This window comes from Gobio gobio (assembly GCF_949357685.1).
Source record: "Gobio gobio genome assembly, chromosome: 17".
Lineage (NCBI taxonomy): Eukaryota > Metazoa > Chordata > Actinopteri > Cypriniformes > Gobionidae > Gobio > Gobio gobio.
This window is the reverse complement of record NC_137110.1, coordinates 46,081,532-46,099,192: the sequence shown is the minus strand read 5'-3', so window position 1 is coordinate 46,099,192 and position 17,661 is coordinate 46,081,532. Positions and strand designations below refer to the sequence as shown.

Genomic DNA, 17,661 nt, shown 5'->3' with positions numbered 1-17,661 from the left:
GTTGGGACATGGTACTAAAACTTAAATGGTTCAAAATGGCTTCCAAATATCTGTCCACTAGGATGCCATGCGTGAAAGGTTGAAGTGCACTTTTTCTTTTTGGAATTTTCAGTGTGAACACACTACTCGCACTATTTATACTACAAAACGGCATAAAATTTCACCATTCTGAAACCTAAAATGACAAATGGGACACCCTATGGCCGTGGACTTAACAGACTTGTGCACGTGGCGGCCATTGTGACACTGAGTCCACAAGACCGCAAGTGTACATGAAGTGTGTCATTTGAGACAGGGCCAATCTGACCCTCACAGATGAAACTGATGTACACAACTCTCATGTCTTTAAATTTTTATTTGAATTTGGTTGCTAGCACCATGACTTACTAGTTGAGCTACATGTGCATGTGTCTGTCACTAATAAGCAAGGGAAAACTGCAAAACATTGCATTTATTTTTTTTATATTTTCAAATAAAAATAAGGCACATTTGTCATGGCTGGTTAGAAAGATTAAAAATAAATTAAATAATTATATAATTTGTTTCAATTTACTTACCATTTTGGACTTCTCTCACGACTCATGACCTGAAAAAACTCTTTAAAAATGCTTAAAATGATGTCAGATGGATCAGAATGGGGTTTTGACAGTTTGACCCCTTCTCACTTCAGCATCAGAGTTAGATTACTTGTGTTATGTAAGTGTAACATGTAAACCACCTTTCAAAAGTTTATGGTCAGTAAGATTGCTTTTTAATGTTTCAGTAATGTTTTTGCGGAAACCGTGATACGTTTTATTTCAGGAGTCTTTGATGAATATACGTTTAAAAGAACAGCATTTATTTGAAATCTAAATCTTTTGTAGCATTATAAATGTTTTTGCTGTCACTTTTGATTAATTTAATGCATCTTTGCTGAATAAAAGTATTAATTTCTTTAAAAAAAAAACTTACTGACCCTAAACCTTTGAACGGTAGTGTACTTATCTTTCTGTTGTTGGAGGAGTTGTTACAGTGTGTGTTTCTTTGTACCTGGCAGAGTTTCAGCAATGCAGATCTTGTGGATGATGAGCCAGCTGGCCTGGAGCAAGACGGCTTATCTCCTCACTGGAAATGTTACGCCAAATACATCAGCCATCAGCAGATCCTGCTCACTTTCCTGCCAGCTACATTTACAGGTGCAACAGCTGTCAGTGCCACACCAATTAGAACAATGTAGTCCTTTATGTTTGCACACATCATAAGATTAATGCTTTCTACTTAGCCACATACTTAGCTGAAATCAAGAAACATGCCCACAGTTTAACCCAGCAGTGTTTGACCAAATTAATATTACCAACTGCAGAATGCTAGCAAACTACCATTGGGTGGGTCTTTAATATTTATAAATGTCCAATGTTAGAGAGAAAAAAAAATATATATATATATGCATGTGTATGTATATATGTATGTTTCTTAATATATATTAATTATAAATTAAAACATCCATAATGAATATTATGTTTTCTATTGCTGTAGTCTTTTGATCATTCTATTATTATTGCATTATATATTTTTTAAATAAGCAAAAAAATAGTAACATATTTGACGTAAAATAGTAACATAGCATTTTATATATATATATATATATATATATATATATATATATATATATATATATATATATATATATATATATATATATATATATATATATATATATATATACATATATATATATATACATATACATATACATATACATACATATACAGTGAGGAAAATAAGTATTTGAACACCCTGCTATTGTGCAAGTTCTCCCACTTAGAAATCATGGAGGGGTTTGAAATTGTCATCGTATGTGCATGTCCACTGTGAGAGACATAATCTAAATTTTTTTTCCAGAAATCACAATGTATGATTTTTTAACTATTTATTTGTATGATACAGCTGCAAATAAGTATTTGAACACCTGTCTATCAGCTAGAATTCTGACCCTCAAAGACCTGTTAGTCTGCCTTTAAAATGTCCACCTCCACTCCATTTATTATCCTAAAGTAGATGCACCTGTTTGAGGTCTTTAGCTGCATAAAGACACCTGTCCACCCCATACAATCAGTAAGAATCCAACTACTAACATGGCCAAGACCAAAGAGCTGTCCAAAGACACTAGAGACAAAATTGTACACCTCCACAAGGCTGGAAAGGGCTACGGGAAAATTGCCAAGCAGCTTGGTGAAAAAAGGTCCACTGTTGGAGCAATCATTAGAAAATGGAAGAAGCTAAACATGACTGTCAATCTCCCTCGGAATGGGGCTCCATGCAAGATCTCACCTCGTGGGGTCTCAATGATCCTAAGAAAGGTGAGAAATCAGCCCAGAACTACACGGTAGGAGCTGGTCAATGACCTGAAAAGAGCTGGGACCACCGTTTCCAAGGTTACTGTTGGTAATACACTGAGACGTCATGGTTTGAAATCATGCATGGCATGATTTTTCAGTGTACCTCTGAAAAAACTTCCAGGTCCTGCACATTCTTCAGTTTTCCAGTATCATTTGCATATTTGAACCCTCTCCAGCAGTGACTGTATGATTTTGAGATCCATCTTTTCACACTGAGGACACTGAGACTGAGGAACTATTAAAAAAGGTTCAAACATTCACTGATGCTCCAGAGGGACTATGCATTATGTGTGTGTGTGTGTATATATATATATATATATATATATATATATATATATATATATATATATATATATATATATATATATATATATATATATATATATATATATATATATATATATATATATATATATATATACATATACATATACATATACATATACATATACATATACATATACATATACATACACACACATACATACATACATACATACATACACACACACTAATTTATTTATGGGAGTTACAATCACATTCTGTTATTATTTTTATGCTAATTATTAAACATATAATGCAATAATAATGGAATAAACTACAGCAATAAAAACTTAATATACATAATTGTATTAATTCCCACAGATTTTGTGATTACACCCAAAGTGTATGCACATATAGCCCCCTCTCAGTACTAAATTGAGTTATTTTTCACTGCTTATATATTGTGCTTAAACAGTCAAATACACACAAAATAATGTCAAAATGCTGGTCTTGGCAAGTAGGTTTATTCACGTAAGCACAGTCAGTTATGTTTGAAGTGAACGTAAACAGGCATGTATAACAGAATAATGGATGCATGTGTCAGGTCTTAAAGTGACAGCAGCTTAACCTGCTGCCAAATTATGAGATAATTAACCCATCCAAGTTAGTGCACACACATTAGGAGTAGTGAGTAGTGAACACACACACACACACACACACACACACACACACACACACACATATACACACACTGCAAACTGTGCACACACACACACCCAGAGCAGCTATTTTGCTGTGGCGCCCGGGGGGCGATTCGGTGTTAGGTGCCTTGCTCAAGGGCATCTCAGTCATTTCCTGCCAGTATTGAGAATCGAACCCGCAGCCTTAGGCCACGAATGCTATATAAGCTTTATTTTGACTGTGCAGATGTTCAGCTTTTGATGTCTTCTGGGCTGGAAACTGAACCTCCAATCAACAGCACCCTCCTGGATGAGGAGGAGACCTGCAGTCATGGCAACGGCCAATCACAGACAGACTCCGTCAGCAGTTTTACCAATGGTCCACAGGTTACTGCTGATTTTGGAACTGGTCATCATGGAGAAGATATCAGGGGCCACCCGGCATCCAGAGAAGTGTCCACAGTTGAAACGGAAGCAGCGTTGGAGACATCCACAGAACAAACCAACATAAACACAAGCAATGCAGGTATGGCATTTCAATTCTATTACGTTTCCAGACAGGGTTTGAAAAACTAAAAAAGTTGCAGATATGACAGAAACCAGGCATAACAAAAACTAAAACCATAATATATTTTTTTCGTGACTTAAATGTTAACTGAAAAATAAAATATAAACAAAAACTGAACATGTCTGTGAAAGATGTTTATGTCCATAACTCTGCTCCATAACTTTTAGCTTCAGAAGAGAAGGATGGCGTGCAGTTTATGGAGCCCCAAAAGCGAGACTGTCACATCACGTTCAGCAGACAGGTGTCTCAGCAGAGCGGCACTGACGCCGCTCGACCCCGCTGCCCCATCTACATCTACAACTGCTCACTGGACTCCCTCAAAGAACAGCTGGTCCATCCACGGTCAGGACGGAAGCCCAGGGACGTCTTCTTCAGGTACTGAGACACACATCCACATGAAAGCTACTGTGCCTAGCTTGAAGGTCTCTGGTCATCAGCTCTGTTCCAAACCCTATAGAGCGGCCTACTGCCTACCTAGGCAGCTACCTTTTGAGGCAGCATCTGAAAGAGGACCTCAAAAGTGACTGAACTTAAATGCTCTTCATTAGCAAAAAACACTGCATGCTCTGGATAAAAGCATCAATCACATCCTTGAGGCACTGATATACTCACAGCGAAACTTCTGAATTCTCTCAGTGACAAAATAAACACAACAAAAATGACAGCATGATAAACAGCAGTTAAGGAAAGCATCTGATTATAGTGATGTGGATATGGCACACCAGTTAAGTCGTCAAGTTTATTTTTGTGCTGTGAAAAACGTGTTAATGCATGCAATTTAATTTGTTCAGTTTAAAGCTTTAAAAATATTTAATGCAATTAACACCGCATCAGTTTCTCCCGTCATCCTTTGGCTAGCATTACATTTATATGATCATGCTCATGATAATGCTTTTAAACCATTTAAGCGCAATAAGACACAAAAGAGAAGGCGGTGCTGTACTGCCGCGCGTCTGTGCATCTCCTGTCTGTGTGACACACACACACACACACTCGTGCGCACAGAAAGTCACTTCAGACAACGCTTGAAAACACAGAATTATGGCAATATGCCTGTTTTGTCGAGTATCCTCGCAAGCACTGTCTTAAATGTGTTAAATGAAGTCTTAAATGAACGTAAAGAGTAATAATGGGATGCGTGTCAGATCCGCGTCATGTGCGGCAGATCTTAAAGTAACAGCAGCCTAATAATAACAGCTACTGTCTGTTATTAAGAATAATCAAAGGACAAAAGAGAAAATCACACACTGCTCTTGACTGAATAACTTTGGTAACTAGGACTAATCTATATTTAATTTATAATTTATGCAGTTAAGACTGTGAAGTGTTTAATTAACTTTATTCAATTTCTGTATATATCCTACCTGTTAGACCTAAAAAATTTTAAATCACTGTTTACAAGGTTACAAAATAAAAATAAATAAAAATAACAAAAAACAATAACTTTTTGTGCATTTTGACTGTGCAAGTAAAAATCTGAACCTATTTGACTGGGACAATAGATCCTGATACAAACATGTACATATATACATATAGTTAGAATTAAACAAATGTGTGCACATCCAGCAATAGAGCCCTGATATATTGACGAACACAGGTAAATGTGACATTATTAAAATGGGTGTATGTGAAGATTGTTTGAAGTTCACTTAAATTAAAAGTTGTTGTATTTTTTAAAGCCTAATAAATGTTAAATTTTATAGCTTTCAATTATATGAATGGCTATAATTAATGGCTAAAATTTAGAAAAGTTTAATGGAGATCAGTGATACAGTGGGTGAGACAGGCTACCGCCTGTTGTTTCTACATTCAATTGGAGTTTAAATGTAGAATTATTACAATATAAAATATACTAAAATTTAATGTTGCAATTAATTACAGAACAATGTGCGATTAACTAGTTAATCTATTTTATTTATAAAGCACTTTATACAATATCAGAGCAGCCTCAGAGCCACACCTACCTATTACATCATCACCATAGACCAATGGTAGTTCAAAGATGTTTACCTGAGTAAACTTTTCCGGAAAGTTCGCTTTGGCAAGTTGTTTCGAACTCCAGAAATGATCTCCAAACGAGCTTCATTTTGACCTGATTTTGTTTGAAATTATGTCACACAATTATGTTTGTTCTTCGATTTTACTTGAAGTATATTCAGGCCTTTATGTTATCTAAAAATGTTCCCTAGGTAGGCAGTTTGCTATGTTTTGGAACAGAGCTGTTGTTTTTGATGATCATTTCAGAGGGCATCATGTGGTTATCCTAATGTTTTACTGTCTGGTTTCTCTTTGGATGAGAAGAGCTCAAGAGACAGACACCTTGGAGTTCAGTCAGCAGACCAAATACAGGTAGCCCTGCTTACTGCTTCCTGCTGCTGCCGCCCTATAGGGGGGACGGGACGGGAGGGTTATGAGGGGGCTGTTTTGGCCTTGTTACACTAAGGATGGTCCTTCTCTCTTTCTATTTCTCTGGAGGGTTTTGCTATTCTAGGAAGATGACTGAGGGGATATAAGACTTCAGAAGACTTACGGGTATGAGGTCTTAAAATAGAAGGAAAACAAACTTTTATCTCTTTATACCCACTACTATTAAAAAGTTTGGGCTCAGTACAATAAAAAAAAAAAAAGACAAATTAATACTTTTATCCAGTAAGGATGCATTCAATTGATCAAAAGTGAAAGTAGAGCCATTTAAAATGTTACAAAATATTTTAATTCAAATAAATGCTGTTCTTTTGAACTTGCATCACAGATTTCCACAACAGGTTTCAACATTGATAATAAAAAAAGTTTCTTGAGCAGCAAATCAACATGTTAAATGCTCGATCATGTGACACTGATGAAAATTCAGCTTTGCCATCACAGGAATAAATTACATTTGCATATATATTTATATCGAAAAACAGTTATTTAAAATTGTACTATCTGCTATTTATATTGTTATCGATTCAGGTGCACAGTGATTTGAATTGTTCTATATTGTCTAATATATTTTAAGACCTCATTTCCTGCTTAGGGTTGTTTTTTCTGCCTTCTGATGTTCAGTACCAGTCAAAAGTTTCGACATGTTTGACTGAATGTCTGTTTCTGACTTTCTGATTACACTTGGAAAAGGAAAAGCAAAAGCAATACGACAATACATATCCATCATATGTTTTCCATGTGTTTCCTTTTAGTACAGTTTCAAAAGCATCCCAGGATGCACCTCATGACGTTTTTTGAAGAATGTCTAGAGTGAACTGAGCTGGAATATAGACAAAGTAGAAGCTCAAAATTAAGGGAGGTTTCATTTGTCACTTTTTTTTTTTTTTTGCATCCATTTGTGTTTTGCCATGGCTTTAAAACAGTGAAAAGTGATTAGATGTGTCCAAACTTTTGACTGATAGTGTACATACTGAAATTTGGAGGGTAGTTCACTGTATGTAGACATTTAGGACATCCCAAGACATTCAAAATTAGGGTGAAATGACTTGGATATAACATAATTTATATCCTCTTTTTTTATGAAATTAGTATTTGTCAATCTGGTATGTTCAACTGGAAAACCTCTGTCTTGGTGGTAGTGTCTGAATACTCAGGGCTTCTTTGAACAACACACTTTTTAGGGTACATTTTATATTGGTGTCCTCAACGTCTTGATTGTTTTCCACCTCGCTTTTCCTGCTTTATTGAATACAAAAAATGGTAAAAACCAATGCCGTATATTCTTGGATACTGTTGCTTCATGGCTGTAAATCTGTTGTGCATGCTCTTAAAGCTGGTTTGATCCTGCTGCTATATGACTGGTTTGATTTTTTCCTGTCCTCTTCAACCACAAACACGACAAGTATTTACATGTGATGATCCTTTAGACAGTGTAGATAAATGTAATGTCCTATAATAAATAATAAATGCTCTGGAGTGCTGCTTAATAAAAGTTTTGCACTCAGGAATACGGATGTTTTTGCCATTGATGTTTAAAATGAACACCATCAGCAATCATCCATTTAGAACTGATTTTCAAAAAATAATAAATTAAACATGTTTATTGTGTTTAACGGGGTCTATAATCACCTTATGGAATAATAATCTGGAAAATAAAGAGCATGTATTTGCTTCTTTTACACACGTCGGATAGAGATGATTGTTGCACGTTGTCTCCGTTTTCTCACGCTATTGCGTTTTCAAGATGGTGTGTCCTTTTTTTTTAGAATTGCATATTAGAATTTTTATTCTTACATTGTACCTGGAGGTCTGTTTAATGTAGGTCTGAATGTTACTACGATAATAAACAGCTCTTGTATGTCTTTGTAGGACTGCAATTGAACTCTATATACATTTTAATGCATCAGCTGAAATCAAAATGGTTATACAATGTCAAAATTTTAAATAAGTGCCTGAAAGAGACAGTTTTCCAGAGTGATGCTTCCCTATATTAAAGATATGGGTAAATATCTGAACTGACTATTCCTGCTGCTTGTCTCTGCTATTTAAGGCTGGTGTCTGGTGTAGTGTTGTAGGAAATGTGTGGCAGATTGTGGGCTCGTGTTATCTGGTGTGTGTGTGTGTTTGTGTCTCTTGGCAGGTCAATCTCTCAGGAGCGCAGCAGCGCCTCCTCCTGGAGTGAGCTCATGACGCACCCTCACAAACACAAGGAACTTGCCAACTACTGCAGCCTTCTACAGGAACACTACTACCAGAGCTATGTCAAAGGTCACACACAAACATGTACATATATACATATAGTTAGAATTAAACAAATGTGTGCACATCCAGAAAGCTCAATGAGGGTGCTCTATCACAAAAAAAGGAAAAAGCAGAAATATTATTTATTGCATGTTCTCACCAAAGTTAAATAAATAAGGAATAAATGATAGGAAATAATATTTAGCGTAAAGAAAATGAAGATTATTTTTTGCATTGTGACATTTTCATGACATTTAATTTTCATTACTGCATTGAGTTTAAACATTTTTTTAAATTAAATGTTATTCTTATTTTTTCATTTTAAATAATAATAAAAAATTGCTATATCTAATAGTCTAAAAAATTGCGTCTGCAATAGCTGAAAAAATTATATATATATATATTTTTTTTATTTTATTTTTTTATTTATTATTATTTATAAAAATGTGTTTTAGTGATGTGAATTGGGGCAGAAAATGCTTAATTTTCATAAAAATGTTGCAAAAAGATCTTAATGATAGTAAGTTGTTTGTAAAAATGTTTCATTGGCCTTGTGCCTGTGTTGATTGACAGGTGTTTATCGCAGTCTGCAGCAGTCGTGCAACGTAAGCTCGCAGGACGTACTGACGGCCATGGACTACTGCGAAGAGTCGCTGCAGGAGATCGACATCACTTCCTTCCTGCAGACCCTGTGCGGACACGTACGTGTGTTCCGTGAACGTCACGAGCTGCACGGCTGTGTCAACGTAAGCAAGTCCAGTAACGTCCCCACCACCTTCATCATTGGCGAGGGAGAGGATGATGGAGCTGACAGAGCCACACTGGTATCTTCATCCAGGTACTGACCGCAGAGCAAAGCATTGTGGGACTTGTTGTTAATGCTTTGTTTTCATTGGATTCAGATATTGTTTGTTTTTTGTTAAAGTATTGAACTGGAGGATGTGAGCGAAGCTGATTCCAGAGGAAAACTCTCTGTCCCATCCTCACCACTGGACCTAGAAGAACCGAGATCTCCGAAAATCCCAGAATTCCCACTGTCTCTTCTCCAGTCCCAGCAGAAATGTGAAGTGTATCCTGATTTACACAAAATCATACAGGTACGGCAGACACCAAGTGTCGCGAGGGGTTTAGAAACAGCATTTTTAAAATTGTATTAACAAATTCACGCAATTCTGTTCGTGTTCGCAGGATAAGTTCATGGAAATTGGTGCTCAGTATTTCAAAACTGTACCGTCCAACCCACATTATTTCTTTTACTGCCTTCCATCTTCCAAAAAAGAGGTGCGTTATGGAAATATTTTTATATTCTGTTCTTTTCAGTGATGTTGAAAATGCATTTTCATTTTTTGATGAGACAAAAAGGCATACTAAATAAATACAAATGTCTTTCTATGTATTTCTATTGTGTTTCAAAAATAAGCACACGGTGTAGTCTGATTCATGAGCGAATGTCTCTAATGAGCGAATAATTCATGAGTTATCGATTTTAATCAGCTCTATCCATCAGTGCTTACTTAGGTATGTGTTTTATTTTTCTTCCCCGTATTTATACGGATTTCATCTCTGCAAGCTCTGTGATTTTGGGTTGCTTATAACATGAATTTGAAAACACGACACTTTTTGTAGATTAAAGTTTAAAAGCAAAGAAATTAAGGCAGCCTTATATATATATATATATATATATATATATATATATATATATATATATATATATATATATATATATATATATATATATATATATATATATATATATATATATATATATATATATATATATATATATATATATATATAGTATTGTAATTACCAATTATTATTATTATAATTGTATTATAATTATAAAAGTACAGTGGTATTATTGCATTAGTAATATATTTTTTATTGATTTGTTTCATTTTAAAAGTGTTTTTTATTCATTTAAATGATTGTACAGTAGTATTAGTAATATTAAATTTATATTTTCTTTCCTTTTTTGTCCTTAGCTGATCACATTACTAGATGTTTATATGACAATATGTAGTAAAAAAAACAACTAATAATAATTATTTCGAGAACCCCACTCAAAACCACAGCTGTGTAGGAAACACTGGGATAGTCTTACATAATCAAACATTTGACTGTCAAATTAGCGCTCGGCTTTACAGCAAGAGAGCTTTTAAACCTGAAGACTTAGTAACTGTTTTCCTTTCCTCTCTTTCATCATCTCCAGGAGGACTCAGACAGGGAAGGAGAGCGGAGACCCAGTGAAGAGTTCGAGGTGTCTGAAGCTGAACTGGCTACAGAAGACGGTTAGACATCATTTATGACACACTAAATGTTCAGTCCGTTATCTGAGTGCTGAGTTTTTAATCAGAAATTTAATGTAATTTGTAACATATTTAAAGGTGCACTTAGTAATATGTCCCTCACTAAATATGTGTTATGCATAAAGAAATTAATAGTGTTTTAAAAATGTATTTAACAACCTAGTGAGATGAAGGGAACTTCGAACTCTTTCCCCACCAGCGTTTTTTTTTTTTTTTTAGTTTGTAGCCAACGCTAGCAATTTTGATCATTTTAACAAAACTTTCTTGGCCCCTATAATATTTGAACATAAATATATCAAAAAAGGCTAACAGAGCCTCAAAAAAACCCCTAAATGTTTTATTCTAGCTTCATGCATTATTTTTTATCAACACTTGAATGTGGGAAAGTTATAAAAAAACACAACAACAACAACATTTTAAACAAAAAGCTGAGAAAATCATGTTTTTGTTCAAAGTCTACAATGATTTTATCGCTTGTTTCTGCTGTGTTTTGATCAGGAGATTCTGTACTCTTTCAGAAGTTGAGTAATAGCTTCCCTTTGCATAACAGTGAAAACTTGGAAAGCCAGACAATTCCGTCAATGAAGGGAAAAGAGTTAATTGGTTTGTGAAAAGTTAGCTGATATTATTGGTACACTGAAGAAGACTGCTATCCAAAATGTTTTTTATTTTATACCCTGTTGTGATTTATGAAGCATCTTATAAAGGACATTTTTTAAAGTGCAGATCATTTTTTGTTTTTTTGGGGGGATTTAGATGTTTTGGTCTTCACCTCCCCAGCTGTGAGAGTGCTGGGATTGATGAGTCGTTCACAGCAAGACTAAAATATTTAATTGAATTAAATTTTAGTCCATTTTGATTTCATGTTATATGTGAAGACTTTTTCACCTGCTAGTAAACTAGAAGTATATTAAAAGATTGTATTAATCCTTTGGATATGCACAGAGAACGTGTCCGGCTGCTGTATTGTGACAGAGAGCGACACGGATCTGGAGGTGGAGTACCAGGATTGCGGGAATGGCAAAACGGAGGCTGGAGAACAGGAAGGAGGTGAAGGCGTGTCCCCATCTGACTCCAACACAGTCAACCAGGACGATGATTCCTTCAGTATTCTGGACGGAGATTCTCTGCTGGAGGTGGAGGGTCAGCAGCCGGAGATGCCTCCTCTGTTTGTGCACCTCACCTGCTCCGTCAACATGAAGAGCTGCCATGGCTCCATGCCCACGCAAACGCTGCCAACCTGTCTGGGTAAAACACTCAACACTGCTGAGCTTTCTGCCATTGACTACTCTCACAGCCATTTAACAGGGACTGTAGCAACTCATAATGTAATAACTGCACATAATGTAATAAGTATTACATTATTATTGTGATAAAATGTTTATAATGTAATCATTTTCTCAAAACTTAATAAAATCTTGAGCTCATAATGTAATTAAAAAAAATTTACATTATGAGAAATGTATTACATTATAAACTCACCAAAAACAGATCATCATATTGAACCAGAAAAATCGCAATTCGATTTTTTTCCCTCAAATCGTGCAGCCCCATTCTAAATCATAATTTAATATTTCATGGCCATTTCTTTTAACTAAAGTAAAACCTGTAAAGGTTGACATATACTTATTACAGTATTTTAAGACTTTTATCTAAATCAACTTACAATCGAGGAACTTTACAAGCATTTTCTGTATGTAAATGAAAATTATTAAGGTTGCAAATGAGCTTTGTTTTGTATGTAAATGAGCTTTGTTATAATTGGCTCTCTTCTTCACATTAAAAATCACGTTAATAGTGAGTTGCCATCGCCAAGTTGCTAAATAAATATTAAGTGTGAATTTATATGATATGTAAATACGGACGGTCTTGTGTTAATGAGCTTATGGTGGGACCAGGAAAAGTCTTTAAAATGTTTATTGTGGATAAAACTTAATCATTTAAAAATAATAATATAACCATTTAAATCTATTAATTCCAAGTAGTGGTACCTAAATGCATATGAAAATATGCCAGAACAAAACCCTCATCCAGTGATCAAGAGTTATTGTTAACTAAAACTATTAAAAAAAATTGTTTATTGAAATGAAGTTTAAATAAAACATACATATTAGATGAATGTTTAAACAAGTTAGAAATGTCACTTTAGCAATACTAATTGAAATACAATAAGTTTAAGATAAGTACTGAAATAGCTGAAACTTAAAAAAAACTTAAATAATTCTAAATAGAAATATTAAAAAATACAAATGACAAAAGCACATTTTACACAATTACTAAAATATAAAAGCTAATTTAAAATATTAGTATATAAATATAGTAATATAAATTTGATAATATAAATAAAAAACGACTTAAGAAAAGTCATGGAAATTCATTGGTGTGAAGAAGAGGTGTAAACCATATACAGTATTTTGAGTATTTAACCGTCTGATTAGTATTAATATGGTTCATGTGTTTTTAATAAGTGAATATAAAACGATGGTTTGCAGGTGAAGTCATTACCTGCCTTGAGAACGCTGAGAATCTTCAGTCGGTGGATCTGAACGAGTTGTCTGTCACTCTTGATATCTTTGTGCTCACGTTACCTCTGGAGATTGAGGTCATGGCTCCTGACTTCCGCCACAACCGGTCAGTGATTGTGAACTGTCCTAGACTTAGGAAAGACAAATAGCATGGGTTCAGCTGGAGCGATCATGATTGTTTTCTGTGCATGTAGGTACACGTCTGAGAGCAGTGTGTCTCTGAACCGCTCCCCCGGACAGCCCTCATCTTATCGCTCTGACGAGGAGCTCATGGGAAACCTGGACGGCCTGCGCGGGGTTGGTGTGGAAAGGTCAGCGTTCAGAGGTCATCAGACATCAGCTGTTGCCTTACATCTTTCGGCATTAACTCTTTATTTTGTCATCTTCTGCAGTATGTCTGGAGATCCCCTGTCCAAACTTCCTATTCCACACAAAATGGCTGTTTTAGCCACCATGGATGAGGTGAGAATGCAAAGATTTAAATGAAAATGAAAAATGACAGTGATATTATTCAAAAATATTCATTATCTCAACAATTATTCATAATTGAACCAGTTAATAGTTTTCATTTAAAATGTACACTACCACTATGTAACTTTTTTTTGTTGTTCAAAATGAACAACATTTATAGGTGCACTATGTAAAAATGTTTCAGTAAAATATCCAAAAACCACTAGGCCAGTGTTATATATTTTGTTCAGTTGAGTACTTACAATATCCCAAATGTTTCCAACTATTTGTAAATCGTGAGAAATTTCTATTTTAACCAATGAACCGGGACGTGTGAGGGAGTCACCTGTCGATTGCGTCATATCTGCGTTACCCTCGGTTTCCGGTTTTATTTTGCAGAAACGCTTTACTCTCACTGCAATGTGAACAAGTGTCATAGCAGCCACAGAGCGAATGCACAGAGTAACGTAATAGCATCATTTTCAACACACTCAGATGTATCTAATATGATAAACAGAGCTGCGTTACCTCATACTTATGACCGGAAAACCGGAAGTGGCCCCGGCAACTGTGTCTTAATAAAATTCCTGCCGGGGACTGTGTCTAGGGATGAAACGATTACCGGTTTGACGATAAACCACGATAAAATGTATTGACGGTTAGTAATATCATATAAAATTTAATTATCATTAAAACCGCGTGTGATTATCACGTTTGAGAAAACTTGCGGTCCAGTCAGCGTCAGTGTGGCGCAACGCACTGCTGTTTTTTGAATGAGAAGAAATGGCAGTGACAGCGGCGGGAGATTTTTCAGACTTCTAAAAGGACCAAATCTGAGGCGTTGTCATATTTTGGCTTTAACAAAAGTCCTGAGGGAAACTTAATCGAAGATGGTCATCCTGTCTGCAGAACATGCCAGAAGAAAGTCGCTGAAACACTTCAAAACTACGAACGCAAGGCAAGTGGACTTTGACCTAAATACCAAAACTACGTCTGGGAAATAATAACGTGAAGCGAACGAACAAATTCAGACAAGACAAGGGTGACACTTAAGTGATAATAATCAGGGCTTGACATTAACAACCACCATTTGCTGGTGTAACATTATTTCGGCTGCACACTAGCCACTCTGGCGGTTGAACTTATTATAGTCTTCTCAAAAGCCATCTGTTATAATCGCGTTGCGCATTATAACCAATCACACGTGTTTCTATTGAGTTTATGAATGCAATGTCTCATAATCAGAGTCGTTCAGATTAGCAGAGTTTTGTTCAGAGCGCGCGCCGCTCACACTCGCTGAAATCTGAACTCAAAGCAGAGATAAACATGCAATGTATGCAGGAGATTCATTCATCATACAGTGATCGACTGTTTTTGTTCCATTTCAGCAGCAAAAATGGTTTTAAAAAAAAACAGCAGAACCACAGCGCATCTGATATGACTGGCATAATGCTGGCGAATTTAGGGACCGTCTCTAAAGTTACATACAACATTGGTAACGTTTTACACGATTCAAATTTGACTCGCATTTGAAGAGAATCACAGTCATAAAACTGACTGTAAAGTGTTCATTTAGGTGTCAGGTATGATGCACACATTTTGATATTTAATAAAATAAACTGTCAAATCATATGGAATTATGGATATGCATTATTTCACTAGGATACTGTTTGGGCTCTTACACAAAATATGCTAGATTTAAATGCATCATTGCTGAACACTGATGAGAATATTGCTTGAGAATATATTTACAGAGATAATATTAGAGATTATATTTACGACAAATTATTATTATTTATGCGTTATACGTTGCTATTGACGACGGCCATTATAAGGAAGGAAATCCCACTGAATAGAATCTAGCTTAAAAAAGTGCAAAGAGCTGCTTTATTTATTTGTTGTTTGTTGATTTTCAAATATAAAACTTGTTGAAATGTTTTAAGTGTGTGCATCTGTTCTTTTTGAACACTTTCATCTCATTTGAACAAAACCGTGATAATATTGATAACCGTGATAATTTGGGTCACTATAATCGTGATGTTAAATTTCCATACCGTTTCATCCCTAACTGTGTCATAATAAAAGTCCCATCGGTCTTCTCATGAACAATCGCTCCAGCGGCCTTGCTCAGCTTCGTGTCTCGTCATATCTGTAAATACAGAAAAGTTGCTCCGTCTACTTCGCCGTGTGTCTGGTGTGGAAGTGGCAGAGGTTAGTTATCTCGAGTGAGAAAGGTTGACTTGGAGCAGCTAAATCTTCAAACTCTGGGGAATCACCCGTTTTAACCCTCTGGTCCTCTTCGTTTAGGGGTCAAACTTGTCTCCTTCGCGGTCAAAAGTGACCGAAGCCTTAAAATGTCACTTTTTTTTTTTCAGGAAAACCAATGTAATATATTTTGGTTCAATAATATTTTTTGATTATTATTTAGAGTTTTGAAGGGATTCTATGGTACTATGCAATAATTATAAAATTTTAATGAGCAATTTTTTCCATTAGAATTCATTTGTAATTTTTTTAATTTTTAATTTTTTTCCTAAAATCCAACATTTCACAGTACAATAGAGTGCAGGCCTTTAAAATCCATTTTTTGAAATGAGAATAGCGCCTTCCGGAGCCATTAAAAAAATAAAAACATGTGTAATGTCGTGTAACCATCTGTAGGCTATAGCTTTTTTTTTTCAATAAATGCAGTCTTGCCTGTTAATTTCTCCTCTCTCTCTCTCTCTCTCTCTCTCTCTCTCTCCTCTCTCTCTCTCTCTCTCTCTCTCTCTCTCTCTCTCTCTCTCTCTCTCTCTCTCTCTCTCTCTCTCTCTCTCTCTCTCTCTCTCTCTCTCTCTCTCTCTCTCTCTCTCTCTCTCTCTCTCTCTCTCTCTCTCTCTCTCTCTCTCTCTCTCTCTCTCTCTCTCTCTCTCTCTCTCTCTCTCTCTCTCTCTGTGGATTGCATGCTGGGAGCGGAAGTGTAGTGTGGGGGTGTGAGAGCGGCACGCTTGAATTGGTTTTCAAGGTTAATTTTTTTGTTTGTTTGTTTGTTTTCTTTCTATTTCAAGTTTTTTTTTTTTTTTTTTTTGATTTGTGGTTATTTTTAAACACTGGTGTGGTTAATTATTTGATAAAGGCCATGGCGTCTCTCTCAGGTGAGGGAACGCCGGGGCTCTCTATCAAAAATGGGTGTAAAGTGTTCTCGGATCCCGCGTTTACCGTAGAAGACGTGCTTCTAGCAATGGGCGAGATTGTAGGGCATGAAAAAATAGCATCGGCCTCCAGAATGAATAAGGCGGTGGTGGTATTTCTTAAAGATGAAAAACTCGTAAACACCCTAGTTGAAGAAGGAATAGTAATTTTTGAAACGCTGGTGCAAGTAATGCCATTGCGCGCACCTGCTACTAGAGTTACAATTTCGAATGCGCCGCCATTCATTTCCAATGAGCAAATTATAAAAGAACTGAGTCGATTTGGAAAGTTTGCTGGATCCATTAAAATGGTTCCGCTCGGCTGTAAAAACGCAGCTTTAAAGCATGTGATGTCGTTTCGAAGACAAGTGTTCATGTTTTTAAATGAGCATTCGAAGTCTCTGGATATCTCGTTTCGCATTCAACAGGGAGACAGTTCCTATATGATTTTTGCAACGACAGATAGTTTGCGTTGTTTTGAATGCGGTGATTTGGGACATAAGAAGTTCACGTGCCCGCATAAAAAACAATCAGAAATCGAAAAGAACGAAGGAATTAATGGTGAGCAAACGGATCAAAGTGAAAAAAACGAAACTCCAGTTAAGGAAAAACGGCCTAAAGCTGTAAAGGAGGTAATGATTCCAGAAAAAAA

At 35.7% G+C, this 17,661-nt stretch overlaps 1 protein-coding gene across 1 annotated transcript in view; it reads left to right on the top strand.

The window, feature by feature from the left end:
* The window catches only part of szt2 (SZT2 subunit of KICSTOR complex), a 126,035-nt gene that overhangs the window by 23,571 nt on the left and 84,803 nt on the right, over window positions 1–17,661 (top strand). Inside the window, exons 24-36 of the mRNA XM_079841133.1 lie at window positions 1,037–1,175; window positions 3,570–3,848; window positions 4,058–4,265; window positions 6,192–6,239; window positions 8,455–8,582; window positions 9,129–9,393; window positions 9,481–9,652; window positions 9,744–9,836; window positions 10,768–10,846; window positions 11,810–12,112; window positions 13,357–13,495; window positions 13,584–13,700; window positions 13,782–13,851. Of these exons, the coding sequence (XP_079697259.1) occupies window positions 1,037–1,175; window positions 3,570–3,848; window positions 4,058–4,265; window positions 6,192–6,239; window positions 8,455–8,582; window positions 9,129–9,393; window positions 9,481–9,652; window positions 9,744–9,836; window positions 10,768–10,846; window positions 11,810–12,112; window positions 13,357–13,495; window positions 13,584–13,700; window positions 13,782–13,851 (2,040 nt within the window). The remainder of the gene's footprint in view (window positions 1–1,036; window positions 1,176–3,569; window positions 3,849–4,057; window positions 4,266–6,191; window positions 6,240–8,454; window positions 8,583–9,128; window positions 9,394–9,480; window positions 9,653–9,743; window positions 9,837–10,767; window positions 10,847–11,809; window positions 12,113–13,356; window positions 13,496–13,583; window positions 13,701–13,781; window positions 13,852–17,661) is intronic.